At 46.1% G+C, this 20,759-nt stretch overlaps 1 protein-coding gene and 1 long non-coding RNA gene across 4 annotated transcripts in view; one reads left to right on the plus strand and one right to left on the minus strand.

Moving 5' to 3' along the window:
• Positions 1-3,650, minus strand: part of SCAI (suppressor of cancer cell invasion) — a 455,550-nt gene extending 451,900 nt beyond the window's left edge. Inside the window, exon 1 of the mRNA XM_063936887.1 lies at positions 3,477-3,650. Within this exon, the coding sequence (XP_063792957.1) occupies positions 3,477-3,635 (159 nt within the window). The 5' untranslated portion in view covers positions 3,636-3,650. The remainder of the gene's footprint in view (positions 1-3,476) is intronic.
• The window catches only part of LOC134948711 (uncharacterized), a 74,742-nt gene extending 55,080 nt beyond the window's left edge, over positions 1-19,662 (plus strand). Inside the window, exons 2-4 of one of the 3 annotated variants that reach the window (XR_010183008.1) lie at positions 1,128-1,173; positions 7,694-7,733; positions 19,602-19,662. This is a non-coding gene — a long non-coding RNA (uncharacterized LOC134948711). Of the gene's footprint in view, positions 1-1,127; positions 1,174-3,659; positions 4,552-7,693; positions 7,734-13,332; positions 13,403-19,601 lie in introns of those variants that run through there. The other 2 variants (XR_010183007.1, XR_010183009.1) reach the window with 2 other exon arrangements.
• The last annotated feature ends 1,097 nt before the right edge of the window (positions 19,663-20,759 follow it).

The following is a 20,759-nucleotide window of genomic DNA, read 5'->3' on the forward strand; positions in this document are numbered from 1 at the left end:
TGACATTTCCGCTGGTGCTTCAAAGGGGGAAATGTTTTCTCCCAAGGGGAGGAACAGCAACATTTTGAAAGGGACCCTGTTCCAAAGCTTCTAGAGAAACACCTCTTCGAAGCAGCTATTAATTTTATGCCCCACTGTAGTGCCCTAGTTCAGATTCTGACCCACAGTAGTGCCCCAGTTCACGTTATGTCTCATTGTAAGGCTGCCAGTACACATTATACAAACACAGTACCCCAAATTTACATTATGATATACAGGGCCTAATTCTGACTTGGGAATAAAGTAAGAAAGAGCAAGTAACTGTGCACCTGGGTAAATCCATGTTGCACTGCAGGTGGGGCAGATGTAAAATGTGCAGAGAAACTTAGATGTGAGAGGTGTGTGTACAAATCTAATTTGCAGTGTACAAATAAGGCTGATCAGTATCTGTAGGCTACATGTGAAAGCAGCCAGTATTTACCTCACAAGCAAAAGAATATATGTATTTGCCCCTCTAGCATTACAGCATGGTGTGTCCAGGTGCACAGTTACAGATGTGTCCTCTTAAAAGTTTGCCTGCAATGGCTGTGTTTCCCGTCATAGCGTGGCTTAACCATTACACAGGGAGGAGAAAAATTGTGTGCGGCAGCAGGCAGCAAGTGACTGCTGCTCTAAACCGTGAGGGTGAGCTGGTGGGAGTTAGCAGACAAAGGTCGGTGGAAGCTATGTTCCTGCTACAGGTAATTATTAGGTTTAGCCACCACTTGAGAGGGTTAGGCTGTGGGGGAGGGTTAGGTGTAGACTGCAGGGTAGGAGAGGGTAGGTTTAGGCACCACCGGGGAGAGAAAGGTGGAGGGTTAGATTTAGGCAGCAAGAAAGGAGGGTTAGGGCTAGGAGGGAATTGGTGGAATGTAGGTATACTTAACTTCCCCTGTCGGGATTCTGCACATCGGGATGCCATGGTCGGTATTCTGACTGTCTGCATCCCAAACGCCGGTATTTCTGTTTCAGCTCGGAGAAGGTGCTTACAGTGAAGCAAATTAATATTTGTTTGGATTTTTTCTCACAGTATTATGCATACTTTCAAATAGTTCTTTAACGCTTATCTGATCTCTTTAAAGGAATTCCTCCTCTCTGTCTCCCAACAGATGAATGGCTTCCTGTTCTCTGCAATTGTAGCCCAGCACCAAACAGGTATTGCTCATAGTGTAGTATATGATTATTTAAGGTGTAAAAGATACAAGATTAAAAACATGTACATCATGTCTATAAATCTTAATATAAGTTTCATTTCTGTGCGTAGCATAAGAAATAATTCAGCTTCTGAAGCACACAAGCACTGCCCACTAATTAGGGTACAGGCCTATTCTTGGTGTACTTCAAACTCTGAAATTTTGGCACTCACTGAAAAACCCTGCCCCACAGGCTAAGCCATCAATGCCAAGGAACCACAAAGGGGTCAATTCAATTGAGCCCGGATTGAATAGCGATGGGAAGGAGCTCCCGGTGCTATTCAATTCAGTATGCTGTAATGTCAGAAAAGGACAATTCCCGCGGACTAAACAGGGTGTTTAGTCATGAGAACCAGCATTCTCACACTTAAGTGCCAGGAGGGGAGCGAGAAGAAATCTCTCGTCGGGCACCACATTGCGCTGACGTGAATAGCTCCGGGAGTTCCCTCCTGGCGCTATTCAATCCGCGCTGAAGAAACCACATAGGACTCAAATTTAGGACTTAAACATGAAGACAAATCAAACAGAATATATAAAGGCCAACTATTGCCATGCACATTATCAATACAGGGGAAGGTGCACCAAAGACTTTCCACACTTTGAAAAACCAACTGGAAGATGACATGCTAGAGATGGAATACATACGACATACTAACATACATTGTATGGAATACATACAACAGTGGGATCCCGGCCACCAGTTTGCCAACAGCGGGTTACCGGCCACCAGTATGCCGGCAGCGGCCACCGTTTTGGAGTGACATATCGCTTACTCAGTGTGTACCCAGGACTGCACGCTCCCGCGGACGAATGCGACAGACGCTTGGTGCTGCACATCAAACCAAGTGCCCGTCACTAGCGTCATGTGTTATGTTAATGAAGGACAGAACATGGTAGGTCATCGTTCATTAAAGTCGCCCCAGTGTCTAGGGGTAATTTGGGCTGACGGGGAACTCGTTCCCATGTCGTAACAAATCCACTTTGCTCCAGTGTGTACCCAGTCTTACAGTATAATAAGGTCATTTAATAGAAGCAATACTTAACCTTATATACACACACACACAATAGCATAACTGTGATCCATATATTCAGAGCAATTTACACCTTTAGTGCAAAGTTTGTACCTATGAATTTCCCGGTTATGAGTTACTGCAATAGACAAAATCACAGGTTTTAGATTATTTCAAAATAATGGTAATATAGTGGCACCTTCCTATGCGCCAATAGGTTACAATAAAGATGAGAAAAATTGGGCACAATTTATCATGGTGTTTCGCAGTGGAACACTCTGTTTCACGGAGCTGCAAAGATCTGGCAATACAGATTTAATGTTCTGCTTGGGCTTTGCCATTCCGCATCGTATTTGGAAATTTGATGAACGTACTCAGCTGTAAGGAGAACGGTCAATTCACTCTGCGGTGCTGCGCGGTTATGGTAGGGCTGGGAATACTTCAGGGCAAATCCTGCACGGCAAAACCAGCAACATTTCTCAGTCCGAGAGCCGAACAATGCGAATAGCTCACTCAACGCTACCTAATAGCCAACCCTAGCTAAAAAGTACCCACAACCTCTGCATGCATTCCCCAGACAATAACATCCAGGGGGTAACGACTTGGATTTTATCTGTATAGAAAGACACATTTTAAAATGTGCTGTAATCCTATCATTTCATTAGAGGTGAATTTAAAAAAAATCTGAATTGCAAAACAAAAAAAATGGGCTTCCAGTACATTTCATTCCAATCTACAGAATCTGTTGCTATTATGTCAGAAAGCTACTATACCAATAGGCTTCAGGCATCTATAACATCATACAAATAATACTGACACAGCTCCAATACAAGTATTCCTCTCTACATGTCATAGAATCATCTCCTTATACCAATGCCAAACACCTGTCTAAGGAGAGTATATATGGAGCCTGCATGTACATTATTACATTTCAATGCATATATGTGCATAGGGACAGCATACATGACAAGCACAAGCCATGTGACATTCGCAGCTCTCTCAGGGACATTGTTGTGTATGCATGCAGCTGCTGCTGCAGCAGGAGCATCATAGATCACATCCATTCCATGCAATATTAGCTGCATCCATTTGCCCCCAGACCATGCACATCTGCATGCACACAGCTATCTGTCATTATGTGCATTATATACACATATACATATAATTCTGCACCCTATAGACGAGATAGCCATCATCTCTGTCATCAGTCGCACCGCACAGCTGATTTATGTCACCATGCAGAGACAGGACGTACCCGGTCGCTAACCCCCCGATGTCCCGGCCTCCTCTGCCGTCGGCCCCGCTCCCGTCCTGACCGCTGCTCCACTCCACACTCTGCAGCAGCCGCCGTGTTATGGGTGCACTTTGCAACCAAACCCGACCCGCGGCAGCCCCGCCCCCCGCTCTCTCGCATTGGTCGGCGCTCGTCAGCTCAGAGAGGCCGCTCTCGACTATAGTCAGGGAGAGCTGCCGGTCACTAGTGACGCGCCTCCTCCTATCTTCCCCGGGTTGGGTATAGAAATGGGATGGGTGACCTCTTGCGGCAGAAAGCTGGAGCTACACACAAGGTTGGACACTTACTGCTGTAGGTCAACTGGGGAGAGCGGGAAAATAAAACTAAGCATTGGCATAATGTCTGCCCAGGTCCCAGTACCCCAGCCATAAGTTGGAGAGGAGAACGTATTACATACAAACATTCCCTGACGCAGGATCAACTAAATTAAAAGTAGGCCTAAAGCAGATGGTTGCATTAAAGGGCTAACTAAATAAAAACAATTAAAAAACCTGCGCTGTGTCAACATGAAAATGTAAAATGATAACAATACTCAAACATACTTGCCTACACCTAGGTGGGAATTCAACTGTGAGCAAGTGATTGACAGGCAGGGGGTGGCGTTAGGGGGGCAGGTAACGCAGGCGTGTCACGGCCATTTTCGGCCTGGCCGGATGACGTCGCCTGTGTTTCCTGCAAAAGTAAACATGGCGGCAGTATAGAGGTGCCTACCTCTGTTTCCAGGTTTCTGCGATGCAATCACAATTGATTTGTAATCACATCGCTGGGTGGCACTACACATGCAGGGTGGCACTACACATGCTGGGTGGCACTACACATGCAGGGTGGCTTTGCCCTGTGCTGGGTAGCCCCAGCATGCGATTTTATCAGTAGCAGTTGCTGCTATTTTAGCAAAAACTGCTACGGACTCTGATTAACCCTGATAGTTCTCCCAGCTGCTGCCAGCGGGGGGTATTACACTACATACAAACACTTGCACACACTACATAGAAGACCTGGCTCCTAACATTGGATGCTGAAGACACTGCTTCAGGAGGTGAGTGATTACTAAGCACAGAATTCTAAAACCTTGGGTCCATTATTCCGGGAATCCAACTCGGCTTGCGTGCAGGGTTGGACACGGGTAAGACCAGGGGTAGGAGGCGGTGTAAATGGGTGAGCCAGGTCGTCTGACCCAGTACCCATTTACAGCATGGCAGATCTCTTGAACCGCAGTGTCTGGCGATCGGGAGGCTGGGGGTCATGGCGCACGCTGTCTATGCAGATAGTAGCGCCGTGCTGGTTGCCATGCAGTACCTGAGGCTGGGGACAAGGCACATGCTGTCTATGCAGACAGCAGCGCTGTGTCGGTGCACGGAAGCGACGAAGGCTGGGGGCAGCACTTCAGCTACCAGATTGCTGGGCTTGCCCCCAGCGAGATGCTCCGGAGTCTCGAACTACCGGGTTTCACGGCGCTTGTAGATGATGTCATCACTAAGGGCCACCCCAAAAGACACTGCACCCAGGTGCAGTGTAAACGGTGCCGATGCGGGAGTAAAAGGGGGGAGTACCGGGTCTGACCCGGCTTGGAACCGTGTTCCAAATCCCAGGTCAGATCTGGGATTTTGGTGTAAAAGGGGTATTATTCTAATACTTTCTCCGTACACTCAAAATGTCAGTTTCCTTTTATGTTTTATGTACCAAGGAATAACATACTTAATTTCTACAGGACCTAAAATTACCTAATATTGGTATGCGCATGGCCGAAAAGGGGGCATTGCAACTGTGAAAGGGGGTGTGGCTTTGCAGGAATGCCACTGTTGCAAGCCACGCCTCCCATCTTTGTCACTGTGGGGGCATGTCCAGCACTCTGTGAGCTGCTGGCCATGCCCCCAGCCCCATAGGCATTTCTATAATGGGTGTAAGGTGTGCGGTGAATACCGGCCTCTCGGACTGGGGGGGCCCACACCGCAAACCCTGCTCCCATATATTATACTCTGGCAGAATGCCAGAGTCTATACGCTGCCAAATAGGAGAGGGCCCTCTCCTCTCTTAAAACACCTCTGCCCAGTCCCTCTGTCTCCAGTGAATAGACACTGTGCGCACGCGCACTCGGCTATTCTCCCCCCAAAAAAACAGGACTGTCACATGAATATTGTGACAGTTGGGAGGTATGATAGCAGGACACATCTGTTATAAAGGCACAGTGTTTCAAACATAAAGATATGTCGCATGGTTTTGTTTTATTTTCATACAACGAAATTCTTAAACTGATATTTTTGAAACCTATAAAATCCAAAAACATGGTTTGAAAAAAACGAATTTTAGGTTTTTAGATCCTAAATATCCTGGGCCTAGTAATTAAAGACTAATTAAGCTAATTGGAAACTTACAGTTGCTTAATTAGTTCTGGAGGGGGGGGGGGGGCAGAGCAAATTCTTGTATTTGTATGCCAGTAGGGTGTGGAAGTAGTGCCCTCGCACACAGTGCCGGATTAAAGGGGGGGCTCAGGGGGTAAGAACCCCGGGGGGTGCCTTTGCAAAAGGGCCCCCTGCCACCCACCACAGAGCCGACCTGACCTACGGTGCCGGCTCCCCACTGCACGTACAAACGAACAGATGGAGTCAGAGCTGCACAGCACTATAGGACAGCTGAGCGATGGCTCAGCTGTCCAATAGTGTGTGAAACAGCAGCCTGCGGCTCAGTCATTGGCTGTGCGCGCAGGCTGCACAGCAGAGCAGAAGGAGGAGGGCTGAATCCGGCATGTGGAGCCAGAGCTGGCCCTAACCAATATGATGCCCTAGGCAAGATTTTGGCTGGTGCCCCTAGTACCACCGCTAGTTCCGCCTCTGACCCTGCACCCCTTTCCCAGCACCATCACCCCTCACCCTTAGCAGTGCTCATTTTTGTGCTCCTACCCCTTATACTTTAAAAACAGTGTGCACATTCAGTGCACAGCTCAAAGAGGGGCGTGTCCTTGCTGGGAAGGGGCATGGCCATGCAATATTACTACACTGAGTTGCTCCTTATTCACATTACACCACACCATGGGGGTAATTCCAAGTTGATCGCAGTAGGACATTTTTTAGCAGTTGGGCAAAACCATGTGCACTGCAGGGGAGGCAGATATAACATTTGCAGAGAGAGTTAGATTTGGGTGGGTTATTTTGTTTTTGTGCAGGGTAAATACTGGCTGCTTTATTTTTACACTGCAATTTCGATTGCAGATTGAACACACCACACCCAAATCTAACTCTCTCTGCACATGTTATATCTGCCTCCCCTGCAGTGCACATGGTTTTTGCCCAACTGCTAAAAAATGTCCTGCTGCGATCAACTTGGAATTACCCCCCATATTGCTCTTTATTCACATTACACCACACAGTAGTGCCCTTTCCATACGTTATGTCACACAGTGGAGCACTTTATACAAAAAATGCCACACATTAGTACACATAATACACATGCATGCATTTATGTATGCATTTATACACATAATACCACACAGTAATGTCCCTTACACATATGACACACATTATTAATGTCCTTAAACATAATGCGCCTTACACATTATGCCAACCTTTATTAATGCCCTTATACACATAATGTCCCTTACACATATGTTGCACATTATTAATGCATTTATACACATGACACACATAATGCCCCTTACACATATGCCGAACACTACTGCACAACCAACCCGCCCACACACAGCACTCACATGGCCACAAACACTGTGACCTCTGCCTCTACTTGGATACAGATTTGTCCTCATATATCTTGCCTCAATACGCCATGCAGCAGGAGATGCCTGCCGTAATTCAGCTAGCAGCTCTGCTAATGTCAGGCGCCATTTTTTATGAACAATCCATCTTATTTGCATTGCTAGTATGTGGCTAGGATGCACAAGCAGCATCTGCTGATTAAATTGATATGCAGCATGCCTATATTCTGTGTGCGACTGTGGCTCTATCTGCATACGAAATGCTACATTACAGTGATTTTCAGGAATATACTGTAACGTAGCATTTCGTATGCAGATACAGCCACAGTCACACACAAAATATAGGAATGCCGCATGTCATTTTAATCAGCAGAAGCTGCTTGTGCCCCTAGGCATACCAAATGTCCTAGGCATTTGCCTAGTTTGTCTATGCCTATGGCCGGTTCTGATTAAGCACAATGTCTCTTTATAGGGGAAAGTCAACACTGGCCCCCATTGACTATTGCTGTCATGTAAGTATCAGCCAAATTCACAGGAAATGCGTTAATGGCAACAGTGTTAAGAAACAAAGCTTAACTATAAGGTCACATATAGGTGGTCATTCCGAGTTGATCGCTCGCTAGCAGTTTTTAGCAGCCATGCAAACGCTATGCCGCCACCCACTGGGAGTGTATTTTAGCTTAGCAGAAGTGCGAACGAAGGGATCGCAGAGCGGCTACAAAATAATTTTGTGCAGTTTCAGAGTAGCTTCAAACCTACTCAGCGCTTGTGATCACTTCAGACCATTCAGTTCCTGATTTGATATCACAAACACGCCCTGCATTCGCCTAGCCACGCCTGCGTTTTTCCTGGCACGGCTGTGTTTTTCCTGGCACGCCTGCGTTTTTCCAAACACTCCCTGAAAATGGTCAGTTGACACCCAGAAACGCCCTCTTCCTGTCAATCACTCTGCGGCTGCCTGTGCGACTAAAAAGCATCGCTAACCCTGTGTAAAACTACTTAGTTTGTTGTAATAGTACGCCACGCGTGCGCATTGCGCTGCATACGCATGCGCAGAAGTGCCTTTTTTTGCTTCTTCGCTGCACAGCGAACTAATGCAGCTAGCGAACAACTCGGAATGACCACCATAGTTACAGTTATTTTTACACTGTTATAGTAAAAATTAAACAAAGATATGTTAAACTGGGCATGCCTATCATTAATAATGGATTTACTGGAACATTTTTAAACATGGCTAAAGATAGAGTGGCTTCAACAATTTTAACAATAAACAATACAATTTTCAAACTTGGAATGTAACTTACTAGAAGTAAATTCCAAAAAGTCTTTTAAAAACAGTAATTTTAACTGACAGTTTAATCCCGTCATAAGAGTATTTCAAACATAAATAAACTGCATGCTGTGAAGGGGTGGTGAGCCCACCAGGAATAACTGCTTTATCTCATAGGCTACCCCGGTTAATTTTTTGTGGGTAGGGAGATGGTGCTGAGGAGTGGAGGCTGATAGGGCTTTATTTTTGGTGGATGTACCATGGCCCTCATTCCGAGTTGTTCGCTCGGAGTTTTTCATCGCATCGCAGTGAGAATTCTCTTAGTGCGCATGCGCAATGTTCGCACTGCGACTGCGCCAAGTAACTTTACTATGAAGAAAGTAAGTTTACTCACGGCATTTTCATCGCTCCGACGTTCGCATTGTGATTGACAGGAAATGGGTGTTACTGGGCGGATGCACGGCGTTTTAGGGGCGTGTGGCTGGAAACGCTACCGTTTCCGGAAAAAACGCAGGAGTGGCCGGAGAAACGGTGGGAGTGCCTGGGCGAACGCTGGGTGTGTTTATGACGTCAGCCAGGAACGAAAAGCACTGAACTGATCGCACAGGCAGAGTAAGTCTGAAGCTACTCAGAAACTGCTAACTCGTTTGTAATCGCAATATTGCGCGTACGTCGGTCGCAATTTTAAGAAGCTAAGATTCACTCCCAGTAGGCGGCGGCTTAGCGTGTGTAACTCTGCTACATTCGCCTTGCGAGCGAACAACTCGGAATGAGGGCCCATGTACTGTAAGTATCTTTTGATTTTCCATCCATTGTATAAGAAAAGACAGGCAAATGTGAGGCTTTCAGCAAGATATTTTTTTTTTTTAATCCTCCCTCCTGCTCAAGGGATCCTGGTTCTTGGTTGTATAAGCCCCTCCCATGTGATATGCTAATTTGCATAAGGGAAAAGATCATTGTAGTGGGGCTTCGACAACCCAAATATGTTTTTCACAATCAGGATAGAAGTTTATCTGGTTAGGCCATCACAAGCAATGGAGAACCTGAAGTCTTGTCTAATCTCAGTCTACAGCCCTGTTAGAACTTGTCATCCACTCTGAGAGACACTGACATATATTGCATAGGTGTCATGCACTCATACAAAAATATGTGTCACATATAATAAATGTTTCGAAACACAGCTAATCCTCCAAATTTAGTTTCCTACCATGGCTCGATCTTCCAACCATAAAAACACTGACTCGTGCATTTGCGGTATACGAAGTCTGACAATTAAATTTGAGAACTCGCCACATCGTGCTTGCTGTGGCAGCACTGGACAGAAACCACAGTATGTTTTGATGACGTTGGCATAACAGCGTTTCATAGCTGTGTGGTTGTTGATCTATGGCAGTCTCTTCCTGAGTGGCATCTATTATTGTCTGTGGGAAGATCCATTATAGGGTGCAGGAGCTTACATGAAAATACTATGCTAAATAGGTATGTAAATAAAACATTTGTAAAAAAAACTTTTCTACATAAAACATAAAAGTTTTCTACGTAAAATAAAAATGTGTAAACATTTTTTTTATTTTTTAAATCATAAAATAATCAAAGCAAGCTGACAATGAAAATGATCCATTTCACCCAGTACAAAATTGACAAACTTACTGCTTCATTTTCTATTGCAATATACTGGGCTGATTGGTTAATTTATTCCTGTTTATAATTGGCCACCACCATGTCAGCGATTCTGAGGCAGCTGTAGGAAATTTTTGTGCGCAGTCAGGAACTGAGAATTTTGGAGTGGGTCATATTGGAGAATGTGATTAACATCAGCTCATTCGCCGTATCATGGTAACCTATACAAATAGCACAGTAAGCTGACTTGCAGAACTTATATTATACTCTAGTGTATAGTCCTGGGGTCACCATTGCTTGCAATATGGGGCCTAATTCAGACCTGATCGCTAGGTTGCATTTTCATACAGCCTACGATCAGGTCTGAACTGCGCATGCGTATGCACTGCAATGCGCAGGCGCGTCGGTCTGCAGCAACGGGGATCGCCGGACAGCGACGTGATTGTGCGAGAAAAGCGATCGCACGGGCGATCGCAAGATGACTGACATGAAGAGGCCGTTTGTGGGTGGCAACTGACCGTTTTTAAGGAGTGTCCAGAGAAACCCAAGGAGGGACCAGGCGTTTGAAGAGAGGGTTTTTGACGTCAGCTCCTGCACCGAGCATCGCACTAAAAGAGTAAGTCCTAAGCTGAGCAGACTTCTGTTTGTGCATCTCTCCTGCACATGCGATCGCTCCCCCTCCCCCTGTAGGTGGCGACTACCTGATCACAGGGATGCAAAAAATGCACCCTAGTGATCAGGTCTGAATTAGGCCCATGGTGTGTCAGACTGCATGGAATCTTGTCGTTACTTGGATATATGCAGGGCTACATTATCTGTGAATATATATGTGTGTACAGAGACGGCCCTAACCAATATGATGCCCTAGGCAAGATTTTGGCTGGTGCCCTCTAGCACCACCGCTGGTTCTGCCTCTGACCTTGCACCTCTTTCCCAGCACCATCACCCCTCACCCATAGCAGTCCTTGTACCCCCTATATTTTAAATAGGAACAGTTCGCACATTTGACGCACAGCCCAAAAAGGGGCATCTTCTTGCTGGGAAGGGGCATGGACACACAATAGTAACCCCAATTCCAATTACGCCACACAGTGCTGCAACATTATTCACATTTTATCTTGCGATAGTGTCCATAATTCATATTACACCCCACAGTAGTATCACTTTACCTTATAAACGTTACTCCTCACAGTAGAGCCCCTTATTCACATTACATCACACTGAATTGCTCCTTATTCACATTACACCACACCTTATTGCTATTTATTCACATTAGACGACACAGTAGTGCCCTTTCTATATGCAATGCCACATAGTAGAGCACCTTATACACATAATGCCACACATTAGTAATGCATTTATACACAATTCCACACAGTAATGCCCCTTACACATATGAGACACATTAATGTCCTTATAAACATAATGCACCTTACACATTATGACAACCTTTATTAATGCCCTTTTACACATAACGTCCCTTACACATATGCCGCACATTATTAATGCCCTTATACACATAATGACACACATAGTGCCCCCTACACATTTGCTACACATTATTAGTGCCCCTATACACATAATGACACACATACAGTAGTACCCTGTTACACATATGCCACACATTATTAATGCCCTTATACACATAATGACACACATAGTGGCCCTTTACACATATGTTGCACATTATTAAAGCATTTTTACATGACACACATAATGCTCCTTACACATATTCTGAACACTACTGCACAACCAACCCACTCACATGCACACAGCACTCACACTGCCACTAACACTGTGACCTCTGCCTCTGCTTGGATACAGATGTGTCCTCACAAATCTTGCATCAATGCTAACGTCGGGCACCTTTTTTTAATGAAAATGCATCTTATTTGCATTGCTATGTGGCTAGGATGCACAAGCAGCTTCTGCTGATTAAACTGATATGCAGCATGCCAATATACTGTGTGAGACTGTGGCTGTATCTGCATATGAAAGGCTACATACAGAATATAGGCATGCCGCATATCATTTTAATCAGCAGAAGCTGATGATGCCCCTATGCATATCAAATGCCCTAGGCAGTTGCCTAGTTTGCCTATGCCTATGGCCGGCTCTGTGTGGAGCCCTGTGTCACAGCAGCCTGTCTACAAACAGTAAGGCTGGCTTTATAAGATTCTTTTCCCCCTGCTACCATCATACACAGTTGAATCTTAGGCTATGGGTCATATGTATCTGCCTGCCTCTTTATTAGGGGCCCTACTGTATGAAGTGGCCCGAGCCCCCCATCGCCTTAATCCGGCTCTGCTCGCACACAGCACAGGCTCTGAGATGTAATTTTTCTATATATTTCTATGTTACTGTCTACTGCAGCATATCAGCAGTAGCATTTAACAGTGATATTGTGACAACTCTGACAGTTACTAGTAACATTATATCCAGTAGTGATACCACTGGCAGCACAATAAAACAACACTTGCAGGCAACACATTATCCAGCACTTTCCTGGGCTTGGTCTGTTACTATAGGCGGTTTACCAGTCACTTTGAGACTGGAGCAGCTCCATTAACAATTTTTGTAAAAAAAAAAAAAAAAAAAATGGTTTCCCGATCGTCTGGAGTGGGCCAGCCTTGTTGAAACAGCATGGACATATTTTTGTCTGGCTCTTGTACCTCTCTGGAACTACGGGCACCTGATTTTGACTGCAGATTTTTCCTCCAGACAGAGTCCTCTGATGTTGGTTTAGGTGCAGTCATGTACCAGAAAAGTGGGGAAGGGGGAGTAGAGCACCCTGTATTGTGCTTGAGCCGAGGGACAAAAATCCACTGGCCATAACGTTGGCCATAGAAGCATTTCAGTACTATTTGCTGGGGAGCGAATTCTTCTTCATAACGGACCATGCTCCATTACAATGGATGCAGAGAAACCGATAGGTAAATGCCAAGGTTACTAGGTTGTTCTTGGTGTTATAACATTTTAGATTAACAGTGAAATATAGGCATGGCATCTTACACAAAAATGCTGATGCCGTGTCCTGGAAATTTGTGCTCCTCGCGAGGCCTACGTCACTTAATTTGTCGACGCTAGGGGGAGGGATATATGGCAATAGGAGCAGTATACTACAGAAGAACTAGGGATATTTACCTGATAAACCCATGGAAGTGATGCATTTGGAGGATAGTAAATGTGTGACTTACCTGCACTGAACCTGTCATCTGCAGTCTGGTGTATTTGAAAGCATGTCATTGATCAACCAGAGCATCTGTGAAGAACTTCTGTATGAAGGCAGGGTGAGTGTGCCTGCCAGTCTGAGAGATGGAGGAGGAGTCTGTGGTATAAAATACAGTCTGTGCCATTTATCTGTATGACCAACGCCAGGAAAGCTGGCCAGTGACTAGGGCGTAGATCTCTGTTAGATAGTGATAGGACCATGGACGTTGACTGTGTTATGGTTACAAGTCTGCGGTCCTCCTGAAGAAATAAACTGTAGTGGACAAGTCAGTGTGTGCTTCCACTACACAGCTTATTTTTTTGTCACAATACATAACTAAGTATCATAACGTAGTATAACATAAATGAACATATCATAGCGACTTACCATAATGTCATGAAATTAAACAAATTTTAATGTTTGGAGAAGACAGTAACATGTATAGTCCTGAAAAAGCAAGTGTAAAAAGCTGCAAAAATAACAAGAACCCCCCCCCACCCCGCGCCCCACACCCCTCCCCACCCCCTCCCCACCCAGCCATGTGCCAGCAGGCAGTGATCGTGCCTGGGGAATATTTGCAGCGTGAAGTCTTTGAATGATACAGGATTGATGTGTGGTAGGAATAGGTGAAAAAATAACTTAGGTAGGAAATTCAGAGAATCATCTAATTAGGTGTCAGTGCAGTTGAAGGGGTCCCGCTGAAAGGGGTCCCTGGTGTTTGTTTTAACATGTGTAAAATTTATAATATAACATAATAAAAATATATTGACATAACTTAGCATAACGACTCAATCACATAACATTACCTAACGTAACTTAAGGTGGGTACACACTATGCGACGTGCTCTAAGAGCAAAATCGCCTAGCGTTTCCCCCTCCCGGGCTGGGCGGTCGGCGGCCGGGCATACAAATTGAGCGATATGACGTTCATATCGGTTAGTGATGTCATGCAGCGGCCGGGCCGTGCAGGCAACTCTTGGACAACAGTCCAGATTGAGTTGCCTGCACGGCTGACAGCGAGGGTCTTTAACAACCCGCGGGGCTGCGCATCGCTGGTCGGCGGCGGCATACACACTTGCCGAGGAAAAGGAGCGACGCCATTCAGGAAGGGGGAAAATGAACGGCGTTGCACCTTTAGTATCATAATTTAACATAGTATAACATAAATTAACATATCATAACACCTTAACATAACAACATAACATCATAAATTAACATACTGTAAGACAGTAATACATGTATAGTCCTAAAAAAAAAAGTATAAAAAACTAAATAATACTTACACCTCTGCCTTGTGCCAGCAGACAGCGAATGTGCATGGGGAAAAAGTTGCATAAGTCCCTGCCCCAATGCAGTGTGCTTGGGGGGATATTTACAGTGTGAAGTCTTTAAAAATAACAGATAACTACGCACCAAAATCTGCCCAGGTAGGAATAGGTGACAAAAATAAGATTTTACTTACCGGTAAATCTATTTCTCGTAGTCCGTAGTGGATGCTGGGGACTCCGTAAGGACCATGGGGAATAGACGGGCTCCGCAGGAGACATGGGCACTTTAAGAAAGAATTTAGATTGTGGTGTGCTCTGGCTCCTCCCTCTATGTCCCTCCTCCAGACCTCAGTTAGAGAAACTGTGCCCGGAAGAGCTGACAGTACACAGAAAGGATTTTGGTAATCCAGGGCAAGATTCATACCAGCCGCACCAATCACACCGTATAACTTGTGATAAAAATACCCAGTCAACAGTATGAACAACAACAGAGCAACAGGTCCAACCCTGATGCAACCATAACATAACCCTTATTGAAGCAATAACTATATACAAGCATTGCAGAAGAAGTCCGCACTTGGGACGGGCGCCCAGCATCCACTACGGACTACGAGAAATAGATTTACCGGTAAGTAAAATCTTATTTTCTCTAACGTCCTAGTGGATGCTGGGGACTTTGTAAGGACCATGGGGATTATACCAAAGCTCCCAAATGGGCGGGAGAGTGCTGATGACTCTGCAGCACCTATTGAGCAAACACAAGGTCCTCCTCAGCCAGGGTATCAAACTTGTAGAACTTTGCAAAAGTGTTTGAACCTGACCAAGTAGCCGCTCGGCAAAGCTGTAATGCCGAGACCCCTCGGGCAGCCGCCCAAGAAGAGCCCACCTTCCTAGTGGAATGGGCCTTAACTGATTTTGGCAGCGGCAATCCAGCCGCAGAATGAGCCTGCTGAATCGTGTTACAGATCCAGCGAGCAATAGTTTGCTTTGAAGCAGGAGCACCAAGCTTGTTGGAAGCATACAGGATAAACAAAGACTATGTTTTCCTGACCCTAGCCGTTCTGGCTACATAAACCTTCAAAGTCCTGACCACATCAAGCAACTCGGAATCCTCCAAGTCAGTAGTAGCCACAGGCACCACGATAGGTTGGTTTATATGAAAGGATGAAACCACTTTCGGCAGAAATTGTGGACGGATCCGCAATTCTGCTCTATCCGCATGGAAAAACCAGATAGGGGCTTTTATGTGACAAAGCCGCCAACTCTGACACACGCCTAGCCGAAGCCAAGGCTAATAGCATGACCACCTTCCACGTGAGATATTTCAACTCCACCGATTTGAGTGGTTCAAACCAGTGGGATTTCAGGAAACTCAACACCACGTTAAGATCCCAAGGTGCCACTGGAGGCACAAAAGGGGGCTGAATATGCAGCACTCCCTTTACAAACGTCTGACGTCAGGTAGAGAAGTCAACTCCTTTTGAAAGAAAATGGATAGGGCCGAAATCTGGACCTTAGTGGAACCCAATTTTAGGCCCAAATTCACTCCTGACTGTAGGAAGTGAAGGAAACGGCCCAGCTGGAATTCCTCCGTAGGGGCATTCCTGGCCTCACATCAAGCAACATATTTTCGCCATATACGGTGATAATGTTGAGCTGTCACGTCCTTCCTAGCCTTTATCAGCGTAGGAATGACCTCCTCCGGAATGACTTTCTCCGCTAGGATCCGGCGTTCAACCGCCATGCCGTCAAACGCAGCCGCGGTAAGTCTTGGAACAGACAGGGCCCCTGTTGCAACCAGTCCTGTCTTAGAGGAAGAGGCCACGGTTCCTCTGTGAGCATTTCTTGCAGATCTGGATACCAAGTCCTTCGTGGCCAATCTGGAACAATGAGTATCGTTCTCACTCCTCTTTTTCTTATTATTCTCAGCACTTTGGGTATGAGAGGAAGAGGAGGAAATACATAGACCGACTGGAACACCCACGGTGTCACCAGGGCGTCTACAGCTATCGCTTGAGGTTCTCTTGACCTGGCGCAATACCTCTGTAGTTTTTTGTTGAGGCGGGATGCCATCATGTCCACCTGTGGCAGTTCCCACCGACATGCAGTCTGTGCGAAGACTTCCTGATGAAGTCCCCACTCTCCCGGGTGGAGGTCGTGTCCCGGGATGAACACTGCTGACAGTGCGCTTACGTGATTTTCCGCCCAGCGAAGAATTCAGGCGGCTTCCGCCATCGCTTCCCTGCTCCTTGTGCCGCCTTGTCGGTTTACATGAGCCACTGCGGTGATGGTGTCTGACTGAATCAGAACCGGTTGGTCGCGAAGCAGGGTCTCCACTTGACGTAGGGCGTTGTATACGGCCCTTAGTTCCAGGATGTTGATGCGAAGGCAAGTCTCCTGACTTGACCACAGGCCTTGGAAATTTCTTCCCTGTGTGACTGCTCCCTACCCTCGGAGGCTTGCATCCGTGGTCACCAGGACCCACCTGAATGCCGAATCTGCGGCCCTCGAGAAGGTGAGCACTCTGCAGCCACCACAGGAGAGACACCCTGGCCCTGGGGGATAGGGTGATTAACCGATGCATCTGAAGATGTGATCCTGACCACTTGTCCAGTAAGTCCCATTGAAAGGTCCTCGCATGGAACCTGCCGAAGGGAATGGCCTCGTATGATGCCACCATCCTTCCCAGGACTCGAGTGCAGTGATGCACTGACACCTGTTTTGGTTTTAATAGGTTCCTGACCAGTGTCATGAGCTCCTGAGCTCTCTCTATCGGGAGATAAACCCTTTTCTGGTCTGTGTCTAGAATCATGCCTAGGAAAGGCAGACGAGCCGTAGGAACCAACTGCGACTTTGGAATATTTAGAATCCAGCCGTGTTGCCGTAACACTTCCAGAGAAAGTGCTACGCTGATCAGCAACTGCTCTCTTGATCCCGCTTTTATGAGGAGATCGTCCAAGTATGGGATAATTGCGACCCCTTGCTTCCGCAGGAGTACCATCATTTCCGCCATTACCTTGGTAAATATTCTCGGTGCCGTGGAGAGACCAAACGGCAACGTCTGAAATTGGTAATGACAATCCTGTACCACAAATCTGAGGTACGCCTAATGAGGTGGATAAATGGGGACATGAAGGTATGCATCCTTTATGTCCAGAGACACCATAAAATCTCCCCCTTCCAGGCTTGCGACGACCGCTCTCAGCGATTCCATCTTGAACTTGAACCTTTTCAGGTATATGTTCAGGGATTTTAAAGTCAATATGGGTCTGACCGAACCGTCCGGTTTCGGGACTACAACATGGTCGAATAATAACCCCCTCCTTGTTGAAGGAGGGGAACCTTGACCACCACCTGTTGAAGATACAATTTGTGAATTGCAGTTAACACTATTTCCCTCTCGTGGGGGGAAGCCGGCAGGGCCGTCGGTGAGGGGGCATCTCCTCGAAGTCCAGCTTGTATCCCTGAGACACAATATCTATTGCCCAGGGATCCAACAGGGAGTGAACCCACTTGTGGCTGAAATTTCGAAGGCGTGCCCCCACCGGGCCTAGCTCCGCCTGTGGAGCTCCAGCGACATGCGGTGGATTTTGTAGAAGCCGGGGAGGACTTCTGTTCCTGGGAACTAGCTGTGTTGTGCAGCTTCTTTCCTCTGCCCCTGCCTCTGGCAAGAAAGGACGCACCTCGGACTTTCTTGTTTCTTTGTGATTGAAAGGACTGCATTTGATAATGTCGTGCTTTCCTAGGCTGTGCGGGAATATAAGGCAAAAGATCAGAATTACCAGCCATAGCTGTGGAGACCAGGTCCGAGATCCCTTCTCCACATAATCCTCAGCCTTGTAAGGTAAACCTTCCATATGCCTCTTAAGTCGGCATCACCTGTCCATTGCATGTTCCACAGGACACGTCAAGCAGAAATCGACATAGCGTTGACTCTAGAACCCAGTAGACTAATGTCTCTTTGGGCATGTTTTATTTATATATCTAAGACAGCATCTTTTATATATATATATATATATATATATATACATACTAGGGTATCAATCTCTGCTGATAAGGTATCTGTCCACGCTGCTACAGCGCTATAAACCCATGCCGACACAATCGCCGGTCTGAGTAGTGTACCAGAATGTGTGTAAATGGACTTCAAAGTACTTTTACTGCATGCTATCTGCAGGATCCCTGAGGATAACTTTTAAGTCAGCGCTACCTTTTGGGCAAACGTGACACCCTAGGGGATGATTCCCATCGTATCCTGGCCCTAGTAGGGAAAGGATACTCCCTGAGAATTCTTTGTGGGAAACTGCAGTCTCTTGTCTGGAGATTCCCGCTCTTTTTCTTCATGAGAGGAGGGAAATTTACCTCAGCTTTCTTCCCCTTAAACATGTGTACCCTTGTGTCAGGGACAGATGAGTCATCAGTGATATGCAAAACATTTTTTTATTACAAGAATCATATTTTGAATACTTTCCTGCCATTTTGGCTGTAACTTTGCATTATCGTAGTCGACACTGGAGTCAGACTCCGTGTCGATATCAGTGTCTATTATTTTGGATAGTGATCATTGAGAGACTCTGAAGGTCTCTGCGACATAGGGACAGACATGGGTAGATTCCCTGTCTGTTCTCTAATCTTTTGTGCAATAAATTTACCTTAGCACTTAATTTCACATATCCAAACAGGTGTCGGCGTTGTCGACGGAGACACCACTCACACACACATTTGCTCCATCTCCTCCTTAGGGGAGCCTTTTACCTCAGACATGTCGACACACACGTACCGACACACCACACACTCAGGGAATGCTCATCTGAAGACAATTCCCCCACAAGGCCCTTTGGAGAGACAGAGAGAGAGTATGCCAGCACACACCCCAGCGCTATAAACCCAGGAATAACACAGTAACTTAATATTAACCCAGTAGCTGCTGTTTATATTGATTTTTGCGCCTAATTATGTGCCCCCCCCCCCCCCCCCTCTCTTTTTACCCTCTTGTACCGTGTATCTGCAGGGGAGAGCCTGGGGAGCTTCCTCTCAGCGGAGCTGTGGAGAAAAAATGGCGCAGGTGAGTGCTGAGGAAGAAGCCCCGCCCCCTCGACGGCGGGCTTCTGTCCCGCTTAAATATACATTTTCTTGGCGGGGGCTCATACATATATACAGTGCCCAACTGTATATATGTGTACTTTTGCCAAAAGAGGTCCATATGCTGCCATAGGTTCTGAGTTTGAGATGCAAATGTAAAAAATCCAGCATCGTAAGGGTGATTCTCCAGAAGGTGAACATAAAGTCCCATGCATCACATGCTTTAATTTTTTTCCTTTTAAACTGGTCTGTTAAGAAATTATATGAAAACTTATATGAAAAGTTAATTGCTTTGTAGCAATGCCTTACCCTATAACTTAAGACCCACTAACATCTGTATTTTGGAGATGTATGTTGTATGAATTTGTGTAACTGTCCTGTGCATCACGGAGAATCGCCCTTCAGTAGAGTAGGAGGAGTGGTACTATACAGGTGTCACATGTCCAGCATATAGAGCTTCAGAAGCACATGTCAAAAATCTAGTATGCAAAGTGAGAAATATAGAACTGTACAAATGTCACATATTTGGCCAACAGAATTAGAGATGCAGATGTCACATAGTAGGGCTATAGAGCCTAATTCAGATGTGGTTGCTAACACTGCTGCTATCTTTCTTGGAAGCAGCAGTGATAGCGCTGTTTGGTGATGCAGCAGGAGGCGTCCAGGGGCGGATTGGCGATAGCACTAACCAGGAAAATTCCTGGTAGGCTGACGTGTCTGTAGGGCCTGTTTTGTGTGTTGTCATGTGGCCCCACCCCCCACATGACAGGAAGCCCACCGCACTCAGTACTCTGCATTATCCCCATTCATTCTGTTATTCCATCTCTGCAGTATAGCAACTCTGCCATCCAGTGATGCTGCCATGGCTACACGGTATGTTATACCTCTTGTGCTGCCCATGTCGGACAACTTTTACAAAATTTTCAGGGCCACTTTTAGATCCCAATCCGTAGTGGTCTCAGACGCAACTGCAGCAAAAGATGCAAGGAAGGCCGCAACTGCATACAATAAGAGAGACACCATCTCCTCATCAGACCATACCCAGCTTAGGGCTGCTTCCATAAATTTCCTGGGCTGGTGTTCCATC

This window comes from Pseudophryne corroboree, chromosome 8 (assembly GCF_028390025.1).
Source record: "Pseudophryne corroboree isolate aPseCor3 chromosome 8, aPseCor3.hap2, whole genome shotgun sequence".
Classification (NCBI taxonomy): Eukaryota; Metazoa; Chordata; class Amphibia; order Anura; family Myobatrachidae; genus Pseudophryne; species Pseudophryne corroboree.